The sequence below is a fragment of the Melanostigma gelatinosum genome, assembly GCF_949748355.1.
Source record: "Melanostigma gelatinosum genome assembly, chromosome: 4".
In the NCBI taxonomy this organism is placed as follows: domain Eukaryota; kingdom Metazoa; phylum Chordata; class Actinopteri; order Perciformes; family Zoarcidae; genus Melanostigma; species Melanostigma gelatinosum.
Window position 1 is genome coordinate 26,164,858 of NC_136637.1, and position 27,822 is coordinate 26,192,679.

At 41.2% G+C, this 27,822-nt stretch overlaps 2 protein-coding genes across 2 annotated transcripts; both read right to left on the bottom strand.

The window, feature by feature from the left end:
* Window positions 1-4,069: 4,069 nt before the first annotated feature.
* On the bottom strand, window positions 4,070-5,284 carry rxfp3.2b (relaxin family peptide receptor 3.2b; the record flags this gene model as incomplete). Its single annotated transcript, XM_079267267.1, has 1 exon — window positions 4,070-5,284. One exon carries the CDS (start codon window positions 5,282-5,284, stop codon window positions 4,070-4,072), a length of 1,215 nt encoding a protein of 404 aa, XP_079123393.1.
* An 8,478-nt stretch (window positions 5,285-13,762) lies between these two features.
* On the bottom strand, window positions 13,763-22,365 carry creb3l3a (cAMP responsive element binding protein 3-like 3a). Its single transcript, XM_079267897.1, has 10 exons — window positions 22,238-22,365; window positions 21,545-21,661; window positions 21,138-21,372; window positions 20,031-20,164; window positions 18,744-18,854; window positions 18,531-18,637; window positions 17,431-17,499; window positions 17,171-17,255; window positions 16,652-16,745; window positions 13,763-14,162 (listed from the first exon to the last, which is right to left on the bottom strand). The coding sequence occupies exons 1-10, from the start codon at window positions 22,256-22,258 to the stop codon at window positions 13,846-13,848; spliced, it is 1,290 nt and encodes a 429-aa protein (XP_079124023.1). The 5' UTR covers window positions 22,259-22,365; the 3' UTR covers window positions 13,763-13,845.
* Window positions 22,366-27,822: the final 5,457 nt, after the last annotated feature.

The window sequence follows — 27,822 nt, forward strand, 5'->3', positions numbered from 1 at the left end:
TGTTAACTAATGTTTCTCCACATCTGCTCAGGATATAATACCCCAAGCTTGCATATCTCTCACACAAAATCCTAATTATTTCATATTGTCATCTTTTATTGGCATATCCGTTTTTTTTTCATCTCCTCTCAATGGCGGTCTAAAAGCACTTTGAATTGCCTTGCTGATGAAAGGTTCTGTACAGTTAAACTTGGCTGGCGTTGCCTTTCATGAGGCGCCCAGTTTGCAGCTTTACATGTATAGATAATCGGTTCAGCTCAGCTGTATGGGGTCTCTCTCACATCAGGACCTTTTGATGGAGGCTACGTGACATTAACACTATCATTAGGGTCTTGGAGAAAGGTCAGCACCAAAGGGTGTCATGCAACCTTCTGCTACCACTTTCGATCTCGGGGGAAACTTGTATGAGTATTGATCAAACAGCCCGACATGAATGGTAGGTTAAGTGTATGTTGATAAGTCTATTAAGCCTACTGTTAAACCTCCAGGAACTCCTGTTACAGTCGGGCACTACTGTGTGTGAGATGTGGTTTCTCATCAAAAGCTTTTGTTTGAGAGAAAAACAAATATGACAGCTATAGATATGAACTCAGATGGTGGTCGCCTCACAACAAGAAGGTTCCGGGCGCAGATCGAGACCACTGCCCGGGAGAACAGCTGGAAGAAGAAGAAGATATGAACTCGGATGTGAATGTATTCTGAGAGAAAATAACTCACTCACACAAAGCATGGTGTCATATAAAAGATAAACTTCGCAGTACTGTGATAAAATGAGAGCTGAAGTGTCCCATTTAATGTCGGAAGGATTGGAGGTGTTTCCTCCATTTATTCTCAGCTGTTGACTTCAACAAAACATCCACAAGGTTTATGAACGATAAATCCATGGGTAGATGTATTCTGTGGGCTGCTGAGGGCAGAGAGAGCTGTGTGAATATCATTACTGTCTAGATAGCTACACACACACACACACACACACACACACAAGAACACAGTCAAATTATAGGTCAGCTGTAATTAAAGAAAAAAAAGTTAGTCTCCCTGTGAAGGAGAGCATATAAATGCTTTCCGCAACATGGCACTTGTTCATTATCCTTTTATGAGCTTTGCATGCTGAGCAGAGGGCTTGCTAGTTGTTATTGGATACTTACCCAGCCAGGGTTTACATTTACATTTATTTATACAAATCTCAATTGTGCAGGTATGTGTAGTTACAAAAGTGATCCTCCATAGCTGAGAGTGAAAACAATGGACCAAATGTATGCTATTTATACAGCTCTTTGCATGAGCAGGGTACTGCTGTGTTTAAGGAAAATAATAATCAATATAATAATGATAATGATCAAAATGAACGTAAGCACAACTCACATAGTTCTGCATGAACAAAGGCCCCTGAGATTCAGAGTTAAAGGTGTTATGAAAATACATATGGTTTGCTTCTAGAAATCTCAAAATACACAACTGCTCATTCATCTTCTCTGACTTCCTGTCCAGAGTCAATGTCACACAAGTCACTGATTCTGTTGCAAAAGATTCTCTCCCCAGCATGGCCAGATTAACCCTGTAGGGGGCCCAAGGGCAAAAATGAGGCATGGGCTCCTGTTGATTGCCCTCCTCCCATTCTCTGTGAATTGTGTATGCACCAGGTTACCTTCAAGACTACCCATGGCAGACCAGCGCTTCTGAGCTGGATTACTGTCTGATCTACTTCGTCAGATAAAAACATGTTTGGGATTTTGGAAATTATTATATATATTTTTTCCAACACATTTATACTTTAGAACTTTACGACGCAGCCACAACTAGAATCTAATTCTAAATATAATATAATATTAGTGTAGCCTGATCTTCATCTGCAACTGTGTGGAAATATTGGGTTGAAAAACAAGACATTGGAATGTTGATTTAGAATTTAAATGGCAACATTAAGAATCAGGCTCTGAACTACAGCCCTACTTCATATTCTTGTTATTGATGAAGAGGGCACTCCTTTTACTATTTGTTGCTGTGAATTGATGGGGGTTTGCTTAATTAAAGTTGCCATGGCATATTGTGAAGGGAGGAATGGCCTCTAAAATGTCCATAGCCTCAAGGCCTGAAGTTGTTAAGGCACTTCTGTCTATGGTGGTGTTGTATCGGCAACGTTAGTGCAAAAAAACCCATTATGTATGGCCAACATGTATGCTCTGTTTTCATCTTGAGCACTTTTAATGCTTTCATCATTTCCTGCTTGTGAGGCGTGTTCTCTTTCAAATGAGCAATGAATTAAATTACCACAAATCAATTAACAAACAATGACTCAGGGGCATTCGTAGGGCTGTCTGGGTCCCTGGGGCATTTCAAACCAAATATATATCATGCCATAGTATTTTAATAGGTTTTTATATTCAAATATTTAGAGTTTTGCTTCTCTCTATTTTCACTCCGTGACAATGGAGCTTTGATTAAAAGTGCAAATTTAATTCTCAGTGAGGATAGAGAAAAGCTATTCCCTCCGTCTGATACCAACAGCACTTTTGCTCATAGATTATTTGTGCGGTGCAGTGCTGATGTTGGTAGTGATTGAAGATGTGCTGTGCGAACACAGAATGACAATATGAAAAATCATTAATAAGAGCACAGAGGAGTGAGTCTCTGCCTCTTTGATGCCCTCCTGTCAGTGAATTGTTTTACAACAACAGCCCCAACTTATTTTCCAAACTCCTGTTGCCTAATTCATTTCCCTGTGGATATCCTCTGAATTATAACTGAGACAATTAACACAAAGAGTTCCAGCTCAGGGCTTTTAGTTTATTCATTACGTCATTGAAACATTCCATTGAAACAGCAAATCCAGAAACGTGTCATATGAAAGATCATGATGATGACAGAATACAGAGAGCCATCACATTCACAGAAGATCACACCATCATGTCAGTCTACTCAGTTACGTGCTCCTTCAACATGTCATTTAACAGAGAAGCAAAGGCTGGTGTTGACATGAATGAACTGCCCGTGGAGAAACGCAATGTTTGTTCAAATAGCCTGCTTTGAATATTCTGCAAAAGCCACACATCTGCAGCTGTAATGTGAATTCTAAATTATTCAGTATGTTGCTCAATCTGACACATCTACCGCTATGAGAAAACTGCACCCAGATATATTCTGCATGTGTGCGTAATAGTGAGCATAAACATTCTATTTGTGTGCATATATATATATGTGCTCAGCTCATGTGCGACTAGTGTAAGATGTGTTGCACAGGAGTATGAATCTAATTTGAATCCCCTTAATTCGTGATTCTCAGGTTCCCTCGAGAACAACATTCATCTCACTAACCACACATTTGTTCTACTGAACCCTTTGACGTGTTATATTGTCATGTTGTCCAACCTTGAAAAACAACAGGAGGTTGATTTCAGCGCTCGTTGGGTTTTATTTTCCCAGCTTGCTTTTACTGAAACGACGTAAACAAGTGCACCATAGAACAAATACAAACACAGTAACTGGCCGACGCACTGGGAAACCCCCATTGTCCTCCATCCTCCTTTGAGACATATTGGTCACGATCTATTCTTGTTTCCTCCGAGTAAAGCCCTCATCCATTCACAGTCAGAAAGTTTGATCAGTGAAGTTCTCATGCACTGTGATGTGACAGGCGGTTGATCCCGCTCGCGATGCCGATGCTGTGGCAAATGTTAATTGAGGTTGAGCTCATCACAGTCAAACCATCCGAGTGCTGCAACTATTTAAATCGCATGAGTGACATCTATACACATGACAGGTTGCCAGAGAGCAGCAAACATATTGTCTGTCAGAGGCAGAGGGAGGGAAAGAGAGAGAGAGAGCGAGAGAGAGAGAGACATACAGAGAGAGAAAGAGTCGTTGTATAACAAGTAAAAGATATTTGCTGAGGGAATCTCAGGAGCACGCAGTGAAAGTGGGCCACATCCCACTGGGTCGTCCATTATCATTATGTTGCTTTCAAAGACAAAAAACATTTGTGTTGACAGGGTTGAGATGGATGCACCGTCATGGCAAACAACTTTGGATCATAGGCAGCTTTCACTTATTTACTTTGTGAGTTAGTCATTCAACATCCAGGTCCGACATCCATTTGGACCATCACGAGAACAGGCGGCGCCTCGGCCACTTTGGCCTTGCGATGCAGCAGACGAGTCACGCTCCTGAAGGATGGCGTGGCGTGGAGGAGCAGTTCCTTGAGCCCTGCCCGAAACTCCCTGCGAATCAAGCAGTAGAGCACGGGGTTGAGGCAGCTGTTGGTGTGTGCCAAGCACACAGTCAGCGGGAAGGCGTAGGCCTGCACGTTGTAGAAGGCCTTGCTGAAGGGCACAATGTCGAACTTTATGAGCACTCCCCACAGCGTCAGCGCCTGGTTTGGAAGCCAGCACAGAAAGAAGGACAGAACCACGATGACGATGGACTTGGTCACTTTGGAGCGACGCCTTTGCCGGCCCTGCTCGACCTCTGGGCCCCCCGCACCCGCGATGCGTCGGCTGAGGATGAAGCGCACCAGCAGCAGGTAGCAGACAGTGATTATGATCAGAGGGATGAGGAAGCCCAGCAGGACCTTTTGCAGCTGGTAGAGACCCAAAAGAAGCTGTGGGTCCCAGCTGCCTGAGTCTGGGAAGCGCACCAGGCAAAGCTCCTCATCCGACACCTGGAAGCTGGTGGAGTAGATGGCGTGCGGCAAAGCGGCCAGCAGAGACACAGCCCAGATGCCCAGGCACGTCCACTTGGCTCTAGTGGCCGCCGCCCGCCGGCTGTGCATCTTCAGTGCGGAGGAAATCGAGTAATAACGTGCCACGCTCATAGCGGTGAGGAAGAATACACTGGCGTACATGTTCATGGCGGTGACGGAGCTGACGATTTTGCACATCACGCGGCCAAATGGCCAGCGGAAGTCCAGGGCCGTGTCCACCGCCCAGAAAGGTAAAGTCAGAACAAACTGGAGGTCTGTGACGGCCAGCCCCATCACAAAGCAGTTGATGGACGATTGCTTCTGCTTGTACCGCGAGTGCAGCAGATACAGAGCCAGCGAGTTGCCTACCAGCCCGAGTGCACAGACTATGGAGTAGACACAAGCTATCATCACACGCACCACCAGACTGGAGCTGTCTCCTTGAAAATCCATGATGGATTCCCTGCTGAGGAGCTGAAGCCAGCAGTGCAGCGACAGGTTGCTGGTGGAGCCGCTGCTACAGTTTCCGGTGTTGTCCTCCTGTAGTATCTGCTGCTCACGTGGCTCTGGGGCCAGTGTTTGAACTCCAGTCTCATTCAGCTGCATGGCCGGACTCTCCTGTTCTCATATCACCTCGGACATTAAAGTTTGACAGCATGTGTTAGAAGGAGAGATGAAGTGATGATGGCTTTGTGAGCATTTTCCTGGTGTATCTGTGTCAGGTAATCTCCCGCAGCGAAACTGATCCGCTGCCACGATTATCCTATTCTCATCTCTCCACGACTACTCACGGATCTGCGCGCAACGTCCGTTTATATGTTCCACGTGAACGCGCGGAGCTCAGTCGCGCTCATCACCTCACCAACCAGATAATTGGACCAGAGCAAATTCCCACATCAAAGTTTCCCAGCACGTCCGTCAGCAGTGAATCTCAATGTGTTTTGACGTGATACCGGCACCTTCCGAATAATCATGTGTCGCTTTTAAAAGCGAGCTTTTGGGGACGTGCAATTGTGTAAAATATACAAAGGAGAGGAGAGGAGAGCTGAATTCCGACTATGTATTATTAACTCACACGGTTCTCACTCACATGTGAAGAGGAGGTGATTGGGGAAAGAAATGTTGGAAGATTTGAAAGATTTAGAAGATGACGCTCGTGAACCTTTTGTAAAAAAAACAACTTCTCTGGATGAGCATACTGCGTAAAATATTTCTGTATAATGAATCTGTCTTGCCCTTTCTCTCTGCTTTTCACAAATCCCGTCTGTTACAACTTGGAAGAAGGAGGAAGTTTAGTGGCGTCTCTGCAACTGTTATATCAAAGAAAGTAAAGATTATATTGCCAATACCCCAACTCATATTAAAAATAGGTCCTAAACATATGAAAAATGTTTTGTAAATGCCTTTGATTATAAATATTAGAAATTAGACCAAAACCCACTGTTGTATTTGTGTTATTTTGATTATTTCAAATCATCAAGTTGCTTTACACACAAGAGTGAATAGAATTTTGCAGACTTTCTCATCAATAGAAGTATAAATATAATATAAGGTTGAAACATTCAAAATTTGACAAATGATTGATTTTAAAATGTTTTCAGGGTCAGAATTTATTTACTTTGCATTATGCTGGAGAGTCAACCCAGGCCAAAATAAATATTGTCTTCATGTACTGGTTGTGGCTATTTTGCTTACATGTCGTCTTTCAGACAAAAGAAAACACCTAAAATACACATTTAGGTGTTTATTTTTACTACTTTGTCTATCTGGGTCTCTTGATTTCTCCTAAATCCACCACAAGTTATTATTATATTATGCCTCATTTGCATGTTTAAACATGTATGAGGGGAGGCAGCGGCGTTAGTGAGAACAAAGCAGTGAATCAGAGAAATAAAACATGAGTTAATAATTGTTTCAGGGCAGAGCGGGGGTCATGGCTGCCCCTTCACCTACGCTCAGAAACGTCCCGAACACAGACATTAAAGTTTTCACAGTGGAGTTTGTTCATATATCATTCATGGCCTGATTTATAAAACATCATACTCCTTAAAACATGGTGAAAATGGATTTCGCTGTTGGCAGTATTTTCTGATTGGGGTGATACAAGAGATATCCAAAATTCCTTCTGTAAAATCCTTTGACTCTGATATGTCAACAAAAAGAAATGTTCAGATTGTTGTTCTGGAAATGTATGCAGGTTTGCACATATTCAATAAGATAATGCCTCGTTTGCATATTTAACCATAAAACAATGTGTAAAACTAAATAAATTCCTAATGTATATCATCAACTGGGGAAGTTTCATGGTCATATCTATATATTTATTTTGACCTTATTCAGCTGGGGTATCTCCCCTTCATAATAACTAAATAATAACAATTTGTAGTTTTCTGTCAATCTGGATTGTAATAAAATGCTTCCTTTACCAAGTGATGTGCTGCAAAATCACAAATAATCAAACTTCACTTTACTTGAGTTCTTGTTGGCTTTCGGCATCAACAGAACCATGCTGCTTAAAGCTGATGTCATATTGTCCAACAGTGAAGCCGGTAGACTTCAGAATAAGTAACACTTTCAAACAAAATAGTAGTCCACAGACTACAAATATTACTGGTGTATTACCCTCTTACGGTTTTGGAGTCACATCCCTTGTCTGTAAGTAATCCCTCCCTGTAAGCTTTTGAGCAAATTAAAAAGACATGAGTGGTTAAAAAAGAAAATCTAAATCTGTTGTGACCCAGTTCTTGACAGTTTAACAACCCTGAAACCTCCAAATGCAGGAGCACTGACAGTATGCCTGGTTAATGTTCTAAGCGTTTAAATCTGTGCTGTAGAATAATTCTGAGCAGACTGCTTACGAAGCACCTGGCATTTCACAGATTGCATACCAGCGACTCCAAGTTAACGGACACCACGTTGACGCTGTGATCGCCATGTGGATAAAGGCCTTTAGTACTTGAAATGAAAAATCAGTAAATGTATTTTCCTTTTTGTCCCCTTCTTGTGGTATCAAATGTTTTCATTGTAATGGTTCTATTGGGCTCTAAATGCTCTCCAAGTTATTTCTGCAGATTCTGCACATTGGAATGTGAATGGACTTCTTTGGGTTTCTGGGTTTCATGAACTGAAACTCCCATACCCTGCTTTATTGTCTATTTTACCGAAAGTAGGACCATAATTTACGAAATGAACATCATGCTGTATTGAAGGAGACTTGAAACTAGCGATTGAGACCATAAACTCATGTTTACAATGTTTACTGAAGGAATAAATCAAGTGAGAAGTAGAGTCATTTTCTCGTAGACTTCTATAAAATCGGACTTATTTTTGCAAGCAGAGGAGTCGCCCCCTGATGGCCACTAGAAAGAAGAAATTGTAAAGGTACTTCAGCATTGGCGTCACTATTCAGACCCAGGGGATGCCATCTGCAGCATTCTCCCTCAATACTGAACCAATTTTAAAAAAACGGCGTCCTCATTGTTCACTTAAACACAAAAACATGGGGAAATATGTTGGGCTTCAACTTTAGCAAAGATCTGGGTCCAGCAGGAATCCTTGGGAGGCGCTGTCTAATCTCGGACAGGCCACGAAGGCATAACGTCTATTCCTGAAGATAGGAAACAAGGGCCAGCAGCCTGAAATGAGCAGACCAGGAGAAAGATTCACAAACGTCTCACAAGTAGAATATTATTAATGTTTATTTATACAGCACTTTTCAAAAACAAACCAACAGCAATCAAACAAGGATAAGAAGCAGAAAGAGTAAAGATAAAGTAAAGAACAGGGCGCTTTGTGGACCATAACACCACTGTACTGATATCATCTGTTGAGGCAACTAGTTGTTGTGATGCTTCAGGGTTCAGGGGAGAGGGGTTGTTGAGGCTGTCTGGATTGATCATGCAAATTTGAGTAAGCAAACTGTAGCATCTGTATGACACAACCTTTTGTGTTTAGTGACTGATGATATTGGAGTGAACCCTGTCTCACTGACCCACAAGACAAGGACATGTCTTTGTTTGTTTATCCTACAGGATAGAATCATTAAAACAATTAGATGGCTACGTTTTCCCAGCGATGACCAGAGATAATTCCAACAGTATACCGACATATTTTTTGATGGCATAACAATCTCCCGTTGGAGCATTTGGCTACCAGTTCACAGAGCTGGAGAATGATTCGTGTTCCCGGGTGGTAAAGAACAATTTCAGATCGTCATCTGCTGATATTTGGTGTTTGGCAAACTCTGGGGATTCGACTCTGCTGTGAGCTTTCTGAGGTTCAGTTTTCGTGCCAAGTGGAGCCATCGTCCGTGACACAGTGCCCGGTTAATGAAACCTTCTTCTGTTTGCACTGTTGCGCGTTTGTGTGTTGACTCCCCCGCACCACCACACACTACTCCCCCCCCGTCCAAATGCACCTTTATGATGTCGCGTCTAAGCTGAGCTGAAATCTGTTTTGTTTGTAATGATTAATTTGCCCACAGGAAAGCTAAAGTGCTCGATCTAGGTGGTCTGCTGAACACTAATCATTTGGACAAAAATGGACAATAATTATCTGAAACAAGGCCCACGGAAATTGCTGTCTTGGACATTACAATAAATGAACATGTACCTTACTAAATTGAAGAACCAGAAGATTTCAGCTGGCAAGAAGTAGAAAAAACGAAACAAATAAAAATCAGCCTCTCAGGGACAAAACCTTCTGCAGGAGTCTCACTTATTTATTTCAACAATCATTGAACATATGCTTCTTAACAGGGGAGAGCTATAAATATTGTGTGTGTTATATTAACTCTTTAAGTCTAAGAATGTAACAATTATATAATAACGTATAAATTGCCAAACACCTTGGATCCAAAGCTGATTAAAAATGCTCCCCATTCACAGCGAGGTGTCTGCTCTGCTCAGGTTTTACAGTACTCGCCCTGCCTACACTGCTGACATCGTGATTGGAGGCAGAAGTAATTGAAGTGACTTCCAGGCATCTTCAGACCGTCTCTGCCTTCATAATTTATTTAGATATCTCACTCCAAGCCGCTGTGCTTTTTTAAGGCTAGAATCCATGCCTTGGTAAAAATGTGTTGTCGGGGGTCATGTTTTATCTTCAACAAAATACTGCTGCAGCAACTTTCTGTGGAGATATTCTCCAGCAATGAAACAATGCTGATGATATTTTCCTTGATATTGCTTTTGACAGAGCAATAGGCACTGTACGTTGTGCTGTTTGCAGCGTAGCATCTTAGTTTTCGTCTTATTGATTGTGGGGGAAGATCTGGCACATGCAGAACTGTTTAATCCTCTTTTAAGGCGAATTTATAATAAATAAGTATGTCCACGGATTAATGCATGACAGACCAAGAACCCCCTCCCATTCATTTACTCGAATCATGCAACAGTGCTTTTGATTTAACTTATTGTCATCCGGTTTTAGATGAGTCAACACCTTGTCTGAATAAAGCTGTACACAACAACACCACACCACACAACACCTGGGTTTGAATGAAGAGAATAAATAATTGGAGCAGCAGGTCTTTTGGCCAGTTAATCCAGTAGAACATGCTGTTATCGTCATTCTATCCAGAAATTGCCAGTTTTGACCAGTGTTGTATGACATTATTTGGAATAGAAGAAGCCAAAGACAAATCTCCAAGATTGTGAACAGTAAATATAACATGATCTAATATGAATTTATGTGGCTGATCTGTTTCTATGCTTGGGATATTCACTTATGGCCCCTTAAATCCCACCATTTAATTCATACTTTAATACAATTTCTATTCTATAGTCACGACCACAAACTAAAGGTAACCACAGTATGAATTACAGGCAGCTAACTTGTTTCTGGGTAAAAAGTAGATTTAATTCAGAGATCTGCATAATCAGACAATTAATACATGCTAGGGCAATGCCACTTATCATTTCCTGTGCTGATGTATGCCTTGGGTCGAGTGTTGGAGGGGTTGTGCACCGCTGATATATATATATAGTATTTAAATTTTGTCTTCCCAGCTTCAGAAGCTGGGAGGAGAGAATAGCAGGGAGAAGAGCAGGTTGTTATCCAATTCAGCCATTGCAAACCCCAACAGGGGTTCTGATCCTGAACCTTGGCTCACTTGAAGTTGTTAGTTTGTACCTTGAAAGAGAACGTTCATTATGTAGATTAAAAAAGAAGATGTGTTGACTCTATCTGATAGACACTCAGTCTTCCCATTATTCCCTTATGACTCACAAACTAAACTGGAGCCGAGAGTCCCAAGGGATTTGGTTAATCAAAAAGATGGGTTGAAGTGCTGATTAACAACCCTGGTGGTCAATCACTTTGATTAGAGAAAAAAAAGGAAGACAGAGTAAAGAAGAAGAGGAACGGACAGAGGTCAGAGGTAGAGAGACGGCGAGTCAACCAGCTCACACATCATCAGTTCATACCGTCACAGAGCATATTGTGTGATATTACTTTCATACAAGACTATGATGACTGAGATTAGAATTGATTAACGTATTGTATCATTGAAATGAGTCGTTTTACAGAACAAGCAATCCTAATCCTGTCCTCTGCACACAGTTGATACTTATTAGTATGCAATTCAAAGACCTGACACAAAGCCAGCGCTGTCAGCTATTAATAAACTGAACGTGACAATTAATCGGGTTCCCAGTGATTGGAAGAATGAAACCTTCCGGCCACGTAGAATAATCATTCATTCGTCACACATAAAAGTAAAAGAAAAACGAGAATTTAATGTGCAGAAAAATTATTGTTTTGGTGGGATCTGATTTTATCTTCTATTAAACCACAAAAGTTAAACTATTAGCAGCTAAAACTCAACAGCTTGGTCTTAGAATTGAGTCAACTTAAAGCCAATGCATGCAAGGAACATACAGTTGCTTTCATTTGTAGACATTAGTAGACAAAACAAATTATAAAGGGTAGCCCGAGAGAGAACACTGTAAACATTAGCATATTAGTATTGTCGTTGTGAGCATATTAGCACGCAGATGTTAGCATTTAGCTCAAAGCACCGCTGTGTCTAGAAGTGCAGCCTCACAGAGCAGCTAGCATAGCTGTAGACTCTTTCAATGTGTCCCAAATCACGTCCTTGTTCACTCATTCATTGCTCTCTATGTATACAATTATTAGTTTAGTGAGCACTGAACTCTAAAGTGAAAGTGTAAAGTATTTTTTACTGTTGGCTCAATGTTTAATCTCCATAAAGTGAGAGTTGTGAAGAGCAGGCGACAACCTCCAGTTGACACATGCCATCTTCTTTGTTTACCTTTTTTTTTTTACATCTCTGGCTTCCACCGGTAACCCCGCTTGACATCACAACGCTATGAATTGTGGGTAAGCGTCCACTTCTTCTATACAGTCTATGATGAAAAGCTAACAAGGTATTGTAGATTAGATTAGATTAGTTTAGATGAGAAAACTGTATTAATCCCCAGTGGGGAAACTCTTTTGCCACCCAAAAACTCATACAGACGACACAGTCCACAGTACACAACAACACAGTACACAGCAGACAAAAACATATTACAAAGGATAAATAACACCAGACAATGCCATATAAAACATGATCGACATCAGGAAGATAAAAACCTCTGAAGGTGTGCATTAAAAAATCGGACTGCTGCTGGAACGAAAGACCTTCTTAGTCGTTCAGTAGAACACTGAGGCATAAGTCTCTCACTAAATGAGCTTCGGAGTCCATTGAAGACACCGTGTAGTGGATGGCCTTCATACAAGACAATTGTTTTTAACTTGGCCCTTGTTCGCTTTTCAACAGTGATTTCTAGTGAGTCTGGGGTAAGACAAATCACTCAGCCAGCCTTTTTGATCATCTTATTGATCCTGTTTTTATCATCCACAGTGATGCCGCCCCCCCCCCCCCAGCAGAGCACAGCATAAAAAAGAACACTAGCCAAGATCCCCTGATAGAAAACATGAAGAAGCTTCCTGCTGATGTCAAAGGATCTAAGCTTCCTCAGGAAGAAGAGTCTTCACTGAGCCTTTTAAAAACAGCATCAGTGTTTAATTTACTGTCCAGATAGACCCCGAGATATTTATACGACTGGACTATCTCTATCTGCTGACCTGCAATAGTCACTGGGGAGACCTCCTCCTTCTTCCTTCTAAAATCAATCACCAACTCTTTGGTCTTTCCAGTATTTAGTTTTAAAACGTTTTCGTCACACCAGCTGTTGTAGGTGTTGTAAAATTTCCTTTCATATATTCCACCTATGAGGGATGTTGTAATATCTTCCAGTTTTAGGATTATTCTTGTTTTTTCTTCATTTAGTTTGGTCAAAAAGTGACTCCTCGGTTTCTACAGTGGCTCATTTAATCACAGAATCGACTCTCCGGTCCTCCTAGCTGGCCACACAAAATGCCAACCTAATCATGTCAGACCTTTCGATGAAATTCTGGCCACAGTGGCAGCGAGCATGAGAAACACTTTCACCCCATCAATGTGTGGTCTACACTGACAAGCCAGACACAGTGAAAGCTGTGGACACAAGCTACAGCCTGCCTTCAACAAATAAATAGATCAACATGTAAATTATTGGATAAGAAGTCTGAGTCATGATATATGAGGTCGGATCGTATCTTTTCAGGTGCTGTCAGGGGAATTATTGCACTGTGCGCTTGCTTTATATTCATAAAAACTCTAAAATTCAGACAAAATGAAAAACAGACAAAATGAAAATCCACAGTACTTTGAGCCCACTGATCTCATTTTGACATCTTTTATTTGTGGCAGTTTTTATCAATGAATTAATCCAAACAGTTCCAATAAATTCTTCAATGAAACCATGCTTCTTCGACATTTTCCAAATTATCCATTGAGATCAAAACTGTACACATGATCACAGCTCTATTTGCCCAGCTTTTATTGACAGTCTCAAACAAACTAATTCTCACTGGCATTTTGTCAAAGCCAGGAGGCAATTTCAGTGTAAAATTCAAAATCCATAGACTGATATAAAACAGTATCACAAATAAGGAAAAGACATACAGACTGAATATTACGATATTAAAGGCAAAAAAGGATTCATTTAAACCTGATCACCCTGTCTGTGCAAACAGTATCGGCCCAGATAATTCCCTGCTCTGCTATCAGGAGGAGGACGATTTAGGGAATTCACGAAGCAATAATTGATCAATTCCTTTTACATGTCATCCGCATGTGGTCGCAGCCTGGCAGAGCGATGGGGATCGAAGGTCAAAGAAGCTATGTGACCAGTAATTGGGTCCACATGGTAATGACCCATCCTTTCTTGCTGACTGCTGTTTAGAGCCACGGGCTCCACACTGGACTGGTCTGGGTTCACTCCCAGCTTTCCCATCATGGTAGTAATATCTTCCAATACCCGGTCTCCTGGGAGATGCCGGTGCAGAGGCTCCGATTCGTCCTCAGCGGGGAACATGGATTCAGTGACAGGCAGCACACGGGAAGCCTGTATGTTCTGCAGGGACCGTGACTGGACTGTGTGAGAATAAGACACAGAGAGAAAGAAAGACAAGTTCAAGCCTCCGTGGACATGCAGCTGCATATTATTACCATGTTTTCTATGTTGGCACTTCACCTTTGTGTGTTGTCGTGAGTACATTAAACCTAAAGACAATAAAGTGTAGCTTAACCCCAAAACACTTCAGCTGAAAAAACAATGTAAAGTGTAGTTGATGGATTCAGGTCCTAATCTTGACATTTAGTATTTAAATTCTACATATTGCGTTGTAAATATGCATGACAAATGCCCTATACTGGTTGAAACCCGGCTATTGCAATTGACAAAACTCCTATAAACCTCCTATAAAAACCAACGTCTCCTGACTCTCTAGACTGTGGAGAGAGGCGTGTTGGGGAAGAGGAGCTGTCGCCCTTTCGATTAGCCTGTAAATCGCCTATGCTAGCAAAGTTAATCGCCAGCATACACATATCCCAGCCTTGCAGCTCAAATGCACAAATGTTCACACTGTATTTTGTGGCTACAAACAGACCTTCTATAGCACTTACTTAACCATAATCATAACAATAGTCAGCATGCTAATGATTAGCATGAGCTAATTGAAAGGGTTATGGCTATCATGAACAGTTAAAACAGTAAAGTCCAGCTACATGTTAAAGTAACAAAGACAAAGCACAGCAGTTTATGTGATGCTATTTATGTTCTGTAACATTAAATGGGTGTGTCTTAACCTCCCAACATCCCATCTAGGCGACAACCTCTGAAGAGTGAAGCCAATGCAGAAGTCTCTTAAAACGTGCATTCTCTCTACTGACCAACAGGGGGCGACTGCTCCGGATGCAAAAAGAAGTCAGATTGTATGGAAGTCTATGAGAAAATGACTACTTCTCTCTTGATTTATTACCTCTGTAAACTTTGTAAACATGAGTTTATGGTCTCAATCGCTAGTTTCAAGTCATCTTTAATACAGCATGATGTTCATTTTGTAAATTATGGTCCATTTAGAGTCAAACAGACCATAACGCAGGGTATGCTTTAGGGCGGGGCACTTCAGCCCAAACTCTGGGGTTCAGTTACTCTTTAACCCTCCTGTTATGTTGCGGGTCAAATTGACCCGTTTCAAAGTTTGAAAATCTAGAAAAAATATTTGAAAGTACTTTTTTTGTATGAAACTTCTTCTGCTTGCCTTAATTAGTGTAATCAACGTGAAAAAATAAAATAAAAATGATCATGTATTTGCAACCCCCCCCCTTGCAGGTTTATATTACAGAGATGATGTTCGGGTCAATTTGACCCGGCAGTGAAAGTGGAAGCTATAAGAGGTCAGAAGGGTCAAGTTTAGACCATTTCTTTCTCTGAAAATGTGAGACAAAGTATTTCTTACTCCCTCCCACCATGTTTCACCTCATTTCACACACACACACGCACACACACACACACACACACACACACACACACACACACACACACACACAATATTTCATCCCAATCTCACTACCGCACCTGTGCGAGAAAAACAGATACTATTTTGGCGGGAATCTTTTATTTTCCCGCCCACACAGTAGGGGACGGGAGAAACATACGAAAGGGTTGCTTGGGAGTCCTACATTACACTCTGCAGATACACACAACACAGCAGCTTACTGTAGGACAGCACACACACACACACACACACTCACCTGAGCGGGCATATGAGTGAGCGGGTCAATATGACCCTGAACAGCAGAGGTCTCTATTTATCTACATCACCCCATGAAAAAAAGAAAGTTTCAACATGTAAAAATTTTTTAGAAATAAATACATGTTGTGGTAGTCTAATGCAATTTATATCTAGGTTTTTCCAATGTACCTAAAAAATTGTTTGAACATGTATTTTTCATGAAAACGAGTGAGTTATCCGAATTGAACTATGATCTATGGAGGGGTGAATAACTCCATTCCAATAAATACTGATTGAATTGTTAGTAATGGTGTTGGTGATGAGGTACAAACTATATTTATTAGGAATTTTTGGTTTCTGACAACTTTTGGATGATTAAACATTGACCCGGGAACATAATGGCTGTACCTAAGAAACGAACATAACAGGAGGGTTAAAAGACTCCAAAAAGCACTCAGGGGAAGTGCAGCATCAATAGCTTTTTCAAAGCTGTCAAACAGCTCATGGAAACAAATTACACCTTTGTGCTCTGAAAATCCTGACCTTGCCTCATAATTCGAAATTGACAGTTTGTAGGGTTTGTGCCAATAAATCGAATGATATAGTAATAATCAATGGTAATTCGTCAGAAGCTATTGACAGAGCAATAGCTTCATAACCGTGATGATAATACATGGCCTTGGTTCTCTGTGCTTTGGCTCTAAAGTTTTAAGTCAAAAGCAAATCGTCAGACAGGCGAAGCAGGCTTTGGGGCTCTGCACAACAACCTCCTCTGATGTGAGAGAGAGGTGCTGGATTAGTTGGCTGGCGGGCAAACAAAGTTATTTGGCACTGAAGGTTACTCACTTCTGACTGGACTGAAGTCTCCCTGGCTGACCTTGGCGTCAGAGAAAGGCTTGAGGCTGGGGAACAGGATCAGTGAGAAGGAGAGCAGAAGCACCTGAGAACGTGATGAAAAGGGAAGACAGTTAGAGAAAGGACGACACTGAAAGAAAGGTGGTGCTTGAAAATCTCTCGGTTCTACACCTTTGAACTTTTCTCATCGCTGGTTTGGATATTCCCTCTGAGAATATGCTTTTTAGGCAATTTTTTTTATTCTTCCGTACTCATTTGGCCTCAGGTCTTGCACCCTTATTCCATTGGAGTGATCAAAGGCAATAAATGGCTTCTGTTCAGACAGAGAGAAGGGGGACTGTGCATTTATTTTGTCCTGTTTTGTCCTCTGTGCACATCTAGATCAGCCTTTCTCGATGGTTAATCCAGCTATTACGGTTATTACTATTTAGCTTACTATGACGTGATTTTCTTTTTAAACGGTGAGTCATATGGATTGTCGGGGTGCGTTGATAAAGTGGATGTCCGTACCAGTACACATGTCCCAGTCTGGGCCGGCTTGTTAGAGGTATTCATGACCATGGCCTGCAGCCTGCGCAACTGTTCCATTAGTGACCTGCGGAAAGGATTGGAAGAGGACATAAAGAGAGGAAACGACAAACAAAAATCGTTGGATTAACGGGGGTTGGAGAGAACAAGAGGTTGAGGTAAGACGCTAAAGGCAGTTTCTGTGTGGAAGAGATGTCATAATGTCAGGAAATGGAAAATAAGATATTTTTGAAATCCCTCACATGTTGCATTTCTGCAGCTGGGACACCTTCCTCTGCAGCTCCTGGTTGTGTGCGTTGCAGGCAGCCATCCTAGAGGAGATGATGGACAAGGTGAAATCCCTCACAGATAAAAGAATAATATAAATGTCTCACTTGGTTTAATACGGCAAAAAAGAAACTACACCTCCAATTTTTCCATTAAAGCTCCATTGAGCAATATACAGCATATTTTATAGCCAAATTGTTCAGGGAGATATCAGGAAGTGATTTATTTCGGTGATTTCGCACATGTCCAATATATAATCCAACCTTCACTTTTCACTAGTGACACATATTTTACAGTACCATAAGTCTTCTATTAAATTCCCACCTGTTCAGTACCTGACTCCTAAAACTCACAATTCACTGCTCACATTACATTTTCATGATAAAATTGATTTCTTATCTGAAGCAAGTTCTGGGTCTGCAAGCCGATGTTTTAGAAAATATTTGCGGCATTTTTGTCTGTAACGGCCCACTTTTGGACGACGGATAAGCCTCTGGGGGTGAGGGGCTATTATATTTCTGGGGTAGCCAGCGGATATCCAGGCCAAGACTTCCTGCTCCGTGCGCTGCTCACTGTTTACGGTCCGATTACCAACTTGAGATGCGAGAGTGAAAGACTGGAGTTGGAGTCGAGAGACGACGTGTGCGTCCGGATTGTTTCACAAGTAGCCAGTTTACAAGCTAATTCTAAACCAATAAAAAGCGAAATCATCGTCAGATAATACCCAGATTACATTTTGGCCAATGCGTTCCGCCTCTTTTGGGCTCCACATGGACTGTTTACCTGCATTCCACCAAATATTGGTCAATACTACTTGGACAACAAACACAAACCAGAACGCTTCCAATGTCGACTCGTTGCTTGCGGAAATTAGTGACGGCCCAAACAGAGGCGGTAAATATGGCGAGGGAGGTTAACGACATATGAACAAAATCAAACCAGGGAGTCATGGTTTCATGGAATTGCAGGCACATCAGGATGCCACAAGGTGACTTTCTTAATTTCAATGTTTAGCGTATTGAATATGTTGTTCAAACATGTAAAACAATCATCATTTCTGCTGTGACTCTCTCACCTGCTCTCCAGCCCGTCGATGTACTCCTTCTTCTTCTTCCTGCTCTCCTGAGCAGACTGCTTATTGCGAATCTTTCTGCGTATTTTCTTCAGAATCCTTTCTTCGTACTGGATTGACAGGGGAACGAGCATATTCATTTTGAGCACCAACAAGATACACTCTGCGAGCCGATAATTGTTTTTCATTGTTTGAAGTATTGGTATAGCAGTTTACCTTTGTTAGAGGTAGTTGGCTGGGTAGAGTCAAACCCTCCTTCACCAAAAGCTTTTTCTCATCTTCATTGAGAATCAACTCTTGAATGGACTGTTGTGATGGGAGTGGGGGCTGGTGGTGAAATATGAATACTAATATTAAATGTGATTACATTTTCTGTCTGCCCCCACACACTCTCTCTCTCTCTCTCTCTCTCTCTCTCTCTCTCTCTCTCTCTCTCTCTCTCTCTCTCTCTCTCTCTCTCCTTAGCCTCACAGGAAGTAATTAAATAAGTGCAGACTATCAGGCGACCTTGATCACACTCATTTCATGGCCACCTCAAAGCAATTACGGTGTGAGAAAGTGGCATTCTGCCACTCTCTCCTTCATCTTATGAGACTGCGCTGCGGAGCTGGGATCAATACCTGGAGTGCGTTGAAATGCACACCACCGCACACCCTCAAGTTTCAGAAGCAAAAACAATTTATTCTGCTTTCAGTGATCATGCGTTGCCAATTGATAAACATCATCCCTTGGGAATATTTTCTTTGGGAATAAAACGATTGTGACACATGTTTATTTTATATGGTGCAGCATGGGGTGGCATAGTGATGCAGTGGTTAGCGCTGTTGCCTCACAGCTAGAAGGTTCTGGGTGAAGGGTTGTCTAAGATAATGGATGGCGCTCCATAATACTCTTTCCACGAAATGCTATTAAGTAATCCATCCACTCCCATGCTTCCGTTTGGAGTAAAATTGATTGTTATCGACAGGTTGTCTGGTTTGGGTGTTGTCCCTGTTTTTGTTGAACACATTTAAGCCATTTGCAGTGTGTCTTCAGTTCATGAAAGTTAATTGAAACTTTTTTGGTCGCCTCAAATTGTCGTATTTAGCATCCGCTTGTACTCAGCTCCACCCTCTCGTGTTGCTTCAAAGCAGCAGTCCATAAAACCAATGGGTTAAAGCCATGGTTCATGTCTTTGATCCACACTTTGAAAATGTCATATCTCAAACATCATAAAGGAACAATGGGGAAGTTAAGAAAGTTCAGCAAACCGCCCTGTAAATAAAAGTTTTAAAATAAGAATAAGGCCTCATCCCTTGGTGAGTCCATCGTTTCAGCAAGTGTTTTTGCCGAAATACAAATGCACATACTCACTGACTCACAAAAAAGTTTAACAACAGGTGCTGAGGATGAGTTTCGCAGCCAAAGAAAGAAACCAAACACCCATAAGACACTATATCTCTCCCAGTTACTCTCACATACCGTCCCCACCGGCAGACTCCACCACAACCAGGATACACTTACGGGCTCTGATGTGCCAGACAGCAGCAGATCCTTGACAGTTAGCGGGAAGCCAGAAGACAACTGTGGCCGTTGTACATCAGCAGGATATTGCGTAATCCTCGTCCTGCCCGTTGGGATTCTGGCCTCCCAGCCATCTGCACCCACACAGGAACAAGGATGCACACACAGCATTGTCATTGATTGGATTCTGGGATAAACAACAACAACAACAACAACAAAAGAGAAATTACAGCTGGAGCGTGAATGTTACACAACTATCAATTATTCAGTTTGGCTCCCAAAATGTGTGCTTTTCATGAATAACATCTGTGTCTGTGAGTGTTTCAATTCTCTTTTACACAGTAACAAATAATGTGTGTGATCTTACTTCATCTTCAGTGATAGAAGAGATCCAAGGCTTCATATGCAAAAGACGTGACTGAAATGTCACATTCACAATTTGTTTTTCATTCATCATTCTCTGCTCACAACCCCAGGAAACACAATTTTACATAATGTAATCAGAAATAAATGATGCTGTTAGTCGTTTAAGGGGAGACCCCCCAAGGTTGATCCGTATTTTTGTATTACAAGTTAGTGCAAATGAGGCATTATCTTTTTTTTTTATATGTGCTCATTTTCATAAATGTCCAGAGCAAATATCTGAATAAAGCCAGTTTCAAAAGTCCTGTTTCATTTTGAGGACATTTTAGAGTAGTGGGTTTTTACTGAGGGAATATATCTCTTTGCAGCACTCAATAAATCAGAAAATACTGTCAGCCATAAAACATCCATTCCAAAATGTGTATGTGAGTGCCACTGAAGTGGAGTTCTCGGGCTCAGAGTATGAGGGAAAACGTCCTTCAAAAGATATGTATTGTAAAATTCTACACATTTTGCAAGATACTACAGGGGGAAAAATAGCAAATAGATATCACCATGAAACTTCCCTATTCGACTTATATTAAGACAGTTTTCTTTGTATTACAAGTATTCTGAAATAATTGTAATGTATGTAAGTAATGTATGTAATTTAAATGTAAATAAGCAAATAAGCAAACATAATCAACAGCTGCACCCTTAGATGTTATAATGTGTCCCATTACAAATGGTTTTCTTGTGACTCACTGAGCTCAGTGGAGACGCTGGCTTCGAGGCCTGCCTTGGTTTGTGGCCTCCCACCGAAATACTGCGCTTCCCCGGGGGGACTCTCGGGACGCTGAGGGCTGTCCATCTGGTCCGAGGGAGGGTCCTCACTGATCCCACTGTCGCTGGGAGAAGAGGGCCAGAGAGGCGAGCCTGACACTTTTGACAGGGCTTTGAGGAAGTCATCGTCGGCCTTTTCCGACGGCTGCAGCATCTGCTGGTTGAAAAACCCTAAAGAGCTATCATTAGTCTGTCTGTGTGAGATGGGACAGTCTTTTAAAAACACAGACCCACAGAGCATGTCGAGGAGGAACCACACATCACACACAAAGCACACGTCTTTTTGAAAAATGTATGAGTGACATTAGAGATCCCACAGTCTCACGCACATTTGGGTCCTGGACTGGCCAGCTGTGATGGTTGCCATGGCGTCCTGTTTCCTCGTGACGGAGGATTCCATCGTTTTGATCAAACAGCCAGTCGAGCAGCTCAATGCCATCACAACCCTGAAATGAGATCATGACATTTAATCGCACTGTTATTAGAAGGAAAGACGACAACAATATAAAGGTTTCATGTAACTGCCACAGCTGGGGACTGATCTTACTGCCAACCGTTCTCCCTCCCTGAACTATAAAGTATGTTGCCCCAATCCGTCTAGATATCTCTGTGTCTGTAAATATTTTTACTGTGGGGCTTTCACCGGGTAGACTGCTGTTCGTGCCCCGTGTGAAACGAGAAGTCAACATTGATTTATTTGTCACGTAACTTTCGTATTTAATTAACGCCACTTCTAGTTATTTTAACCCAAACCACGATCTTTTCCTAAAAAGTAGTTTTGTTGCCTGAAACTAACTATTTCACAATATTTTCCCTAAACTTCACCAAGTGGTTTTGTTGCCTAAACATAATTAAATTGTTTACTGTGAACATGTAACGTGTAACCAGGATTCACACTTGCTGGACTTTCGTTGGAAAACGCACGGAAAATGAGAGTTCTTCTTCAGATATCATTCAAACTGTTGTATGAGGAAATGTTGGCTATCAAACTACAGCGCAATATATAACATTTGGTTATTTACCTGATCTTGGAAGTGCTCCATACTTTCCTTGCTTCAGTGGAAAACCAAAAAAGCCCCGAAGACAACAGAGATTCAGCCAAAATGTATTTTTACTCTGTTGTGAAGTAGTTTTGTCTCCACTACTAAAGAGCCTCCACTCTATCTCTGAGCTCTTCTTCTCTGGTCCAAAGTTTAAACTCCAGCCCAGCACACCCATGCCAACGAGCTTTGCTTTGTCCCCATTGGCTACGGGGAGATATAATCTGATCGGTCGCCAAGAGTACACAACTAAGGAACTTCACAAGTTGGTCTATCTGGAGACGGAGGACATGCAGTCTCCAGTAAGATGTAAAACACCATGAGGGTCAAAGTCTGATGTTTATTTTCCTCTTGTTTTTTTGATAGCTTATTGACAGAGGGATAGCTCTGACCTTTGGCATATATTCATAACACAATGGCAATACAATGGCCACGGTCTAGAAAAAAACCCCACGGCAGTGGTTTTATAAATATTACAGAATAAGGCATTTCTGCCAAAGAGCACTGTTAATGAGATGACACACACTTATGTATGTATATCAAATCATATTGGTTAATTCATTTTTTTAATCTTTAATTGTCTTGTAAAGTAAATAAATAAATTATAAGACAGTTTGCATATTAGTGTGTCATGCCAGTTCGTGCGGAAATTGTTTCTTAAGGGAATAATTTATTTATAAATGGGAATAATCAAAAGCAACCTGAGGTCTCTTAAGCACAAATGAGTCTGGTGGCTTCAAAACATGAATGTACTTGATGAAAACATAATTACGGTACACAGAAGCTTCTCTTTATAATTTTATAATTTGTTTGAGGGTTTCATTCTTTTTTTCCTCCAAAGCTTCGAAGCCCAGAGTTCAACAAGTACAAAAAAAAAACATTCATCATAGAGGAGACCTGAAAGCACAAAAACATCCATCGGTTATAGAGGAAGGATGCTATGACTTTTCCATGTTATGGTGAAAGAAAGAAGACAAAACGGAAAAAATAGAACAAGATAACAGCAGTGTTTTCTGTGCTTTTTAATTTTTTAATTTTATTTTTGTAGTTTAATTTGGCCATTGAGAGATTTGTCACCACCTGAACAAAATTACAGAATTTTTGTATTTACTAATTTTCCTTTTTCTGAAATGCACATGAAAAGGTAGACTGAATTACCCCCCCCCCCCCCCCCCCCCCCCCCCCAGCATGACCACCACAAATCCATTGGGATAAATAGAAGCGTAGAAATCGAAATCTTCATGATCTCACCAATGAGGCACAGAGTTCAGAAACACCACTTCTGTCTGTTCCACCAAACTCTCCCCCTCGCTTCCTCTCTGAGCTCACTGCCATGTCGGAAGGTGGAATGAGGTCACTGCCTGTAATCATCATTTGATCAGAGTTACTGATGTCATGCTTTGCAGTCCTAGTAGCCAATACGTTTACTTGACTTGGTGGCATGGATCTGCTGCTGGGAAGGCGGCAGCACAGCAGGATGAATAAAAAAGTGGAGGGAGCACAGCAAACAACGTCAGCGGGGAGGATGAAACAGCAGAGCCAGAGGAGGTGGAGGTTGTGGTGGAGGAGCAGCAGCTAAGCAACATCAGTGAATACAAGCGCTGAGATTTGATCGGTGCGATAAGGCTGTCAGCTGACACAGCACAGAGCTAGAGCGTCTTGCCGAGGCTAGTCTGTTGAGTTTTCATAAAAGACGCATTATGCAATCGTTATTGCTTCATTATCTGTTGAAGGAAGATTCCAAAGGGCGAAAAGCTCTATAATTACTCCACAAGCTGATTTTGAAAACTTCGACTCTGAAAAGCGGCTCGGTGAGAGGACATGTTCAATACGAACACAGAGTGATTTTCATGGTGTAAACTTCTTATTGATGCCCACTTATCTCTCACTGTTTGCGTGTGTTTGTCACTGACTCCCAGTGTCTTCACTGCAGGAATCCCCCCAATGGTGTTCTGGCATTTATTTTAATTTGACCTTTTTTTTCGGGTTGTGGGTTATTTTGTGCCAAGTTTTGATCATTGTAATTTTGAAATGCAACAGTAATTGTTCAACAGCATGAATACAGACAATTGTGATACATAGAAGGTGTGTTACGAAGTGGCTGTGACTCCAAGAGTGTCAGCGTCAATTGGTCGGTCGGTCGGTCCACCACTTTGGTAAGACAGAAATATCTCAACAACTTCTAACGTATTTTTGTCCCGTTTACCTGCATTGCATGTTTGTATCTGTATATCGTCACATTGTTACCTGCCGAGGGACTACGGATGTAAATTAGCATTTTTGCTAACTCCGGTATGTTTTCATCTTGCATTTTATACTGATGTTCATTAACATGTTCTGTCCCTATCTAAGAAATGAATAAATACATTTTGGATGAATATGTTTTGTACAGACATTCAATGTTCGTCGACAATAAATCCTGCTAACTCTGGTGATCGTCTGACTTTTCCTCTGTCACCGCCAGCAGGTTGAAACTTGTAATTTGGGTGAACCGCTACAGGACAGATGGCCATGAAATAAGCGACAGACATTCATGTCCCCCTCAGGACATTATCATAATAACTTTGGTGATCCCCTGACTTTTCATTGAGCAAGTTTTAATTTGTTGCTGGTGACCAAATACCTGCTAAACTAATGGCATCCCCGTGAGCTGTACTTTGTGTTTGGTGCTAATTAGCAAATGTTCGACCGTTAACACGTTGAATTGAGATGGTGAACATGTTGCACTACCTGCTATCAACATGTTGTCATTGTGAGCATGTTAGCGTTTCATCAAACCAACGCTGTCCCCAAGTCCCAGACATCTTATTGCATTATTTTATGTTGAGTTAGATAAAGAACATACATTACACATTAGAGACAATCAAAATGTTTTTCGCAAGGTTTAGATATGTTGTTCGGAATATAAAAGTAAAATACATTTTCATCTGCATTTTACAAGAACGACACAGACAATTGCTGGTTGTTGGAACTGCTCTGGCTCAATTTCAGCTGCTCTGCTGGCTCAATTTCAGCAATTTCTGGGCACAAACAAACAAACAATTCAATTCCAGGGGAGCTACCTCAAAAACACAGATTTGATCATGTTAAGTAACAGCTACCCAACAGAAGAAACTCATATTCCGCTGTGCGAGTCTTCCGTTTGTGAGTGTGAAGTGGTTGTTGGGCTGGGACTCATAAATACGAAAAGCATACTGTACCGCCGTGCAGGCCTTCACTCCGAAAACACTTCGTTCAAACTATGAGGTCAGAAGTCTGACAGCACTGTGAAATATTAATTTGAAGGTGTCTGGATGGACGCAGGTGGGTATTTGACTTACTACAACACTTACTTTTTCATTAATTGACTGTATGTCAGACCATTTCAATTCCAATTCCTGGGGGTGGGGGGGGGGGGGGGGGGTTTAAAGTAATGAATAGTTGCCATCCTTCTGCGAATGTGCGGTAATGAAAGCCCTGCAGGGGAAATAAAAGCTAAACATGCATAATTAATGAATTGGCCGGACTTGATCCCCTGTTGCTGTTGACGGGTTTATATAACATTGGACGCTATTATGTCCTCATTTGAATGCCATACACTGCTTCATATTCCATGAATCTGAAATGAGGGTCAGATGACAACATATTCCAAATTGAAAATTGTGGAGGAGAAAATATGTTAATGGTCCCCTGAAAACAACGTCATACTGAGATTTACAGATGCTGAAGAGCAAATGCCAATCATTACAGTAAATGCCAGTCTGACAAGAGCTGTAACACTGCAAGACCCCACAGATGACGTGCATGATTTAAAATAAAAACCCCACAAAACACTCATTTCCGCTGATAGACGAACTAATGATAATCGTCATACTATAATAACATGGAATATAGTCTGGTTATGGCACCATAGCTTAGCTGACAGATGTGACATTTGGTAGCTGTCTTCATACATGACTATCAGCCCAGTGGCTTCTTCTCTACTAAAACCTGCCATTGTTGTATGGTACTAGAACATGAGTATGTTTCAGTATAGATGTTCATTGGTGCATGTATAATGATGAGTGTACTGTGTTGCTACATCAGTATTGGTGCATTTATCTCAGTTTAGAACCATTAGAATAGTTTTTATAGTACATGAAGCTGTTCAGACTGTATTACAAAAGGATTCCAGACATCTGTCTTTTATTCAGAATTGTTCTAAAAGGATCTTGAAGAAGTAATTTTGTTTTTTAGTTTGCTTTTTATCAAAGCCTTACAATACAATTTGTGTGTCCTGAAACTTTATTTTGCCGATGCAATATAATAGAGGAGAAGAAAAACAATTCAGTTGAACAAAACACCATCGAGGAAGCTAATACTGCGTCTACCAAGCAAAATACCATTCAAGGTCTGGGTCTGAGAGACTATTATCATACCAGATCAGCAATGCGACAACAGGCTCATTTGCATAGACTCCCTTGTTTGAGTTAAGGTCGACATCAAGGCTGTACCAATAAACTCGGATCTGAGATCTGAATGTCATGTTTTTTGAAGAGCGAGCCTGCTGTCTGAGGCTTTGTAGGCTGGGAGAAAGAAGAAAAGGGAGAAGAAAGAGGACATTTTTGTTAGAGTCGTTAGGGAGAGCTTGTTAATTAAACAAGTGACGAACATAGATGCAACAGTGTGAAGCCAATATTTGTAACCGTGGCCATTTGGCTTTATCGGTCACTTTATTAAATCATTCTTGTTCCTTTTTACGTAATTCATGATTTATTCACGACTCATAGTCCTTTGACCACTCCAAGCCTTTAACATGTCATTCACCCGTTCACACCCATTCATGTGAAAGCATAAAACCATGCAAGGTGCCATCAATTGTTCCCAATGACTTAGGGACCTGGTCATTTGTGAAGGACATTTGTCATACAATTTACGGACTACAAACTTCTCAAATGATAAAAGTCTAAAGCACTGTCAAGAAATGACATCTACGGAACCAGAATCTAAACAATGCGTTGGGCTGGGACTTCAGCTCTCTGATGCATTTTGTCAGAAAGACAAGCTTGTCTTCCACAAAACAAAAATGTCAGCGGCATTAAACAGTATCGGCATACACAATCAACACTGATGGTATCAGCAAAGTTAGTGATTGTGTTGTCCCTATATATAAAGTGCTGGTATCACAAAATGTGTCACCGTTTATAGCAGTATATCAGTAATGTTTCAGTTTCCCATCGAGATGCATCAGCCATGGGAAAAGTAAATCACATTTACTTGAGAAAAAACAACTCCGGCACAGTAATCCCATGGGAATACTCATTCTAAAAATAAGGAGACACCCATACTAGGCCTTCAAATTCCTTTTTTTATTGAGCTATATTTATTTTGTTTTCGAAGTGGCTTATTTATGAAATTCCTTTTTTTAATGCCAAGGAAAACAGAGAGGGAGAAAAAAAAAGCCTTAATAATAGAATGTACCTGGATCCAACCCTTCCAGGATATGAAGAAGAGGTATAAAAAGAAAAGAGGACACTAACTTAGGCCCTGTTTCTAAGAGATGGTTCCCACCCCCTGCCTCGCAAAATATTGACACATGGAGTAGTCTA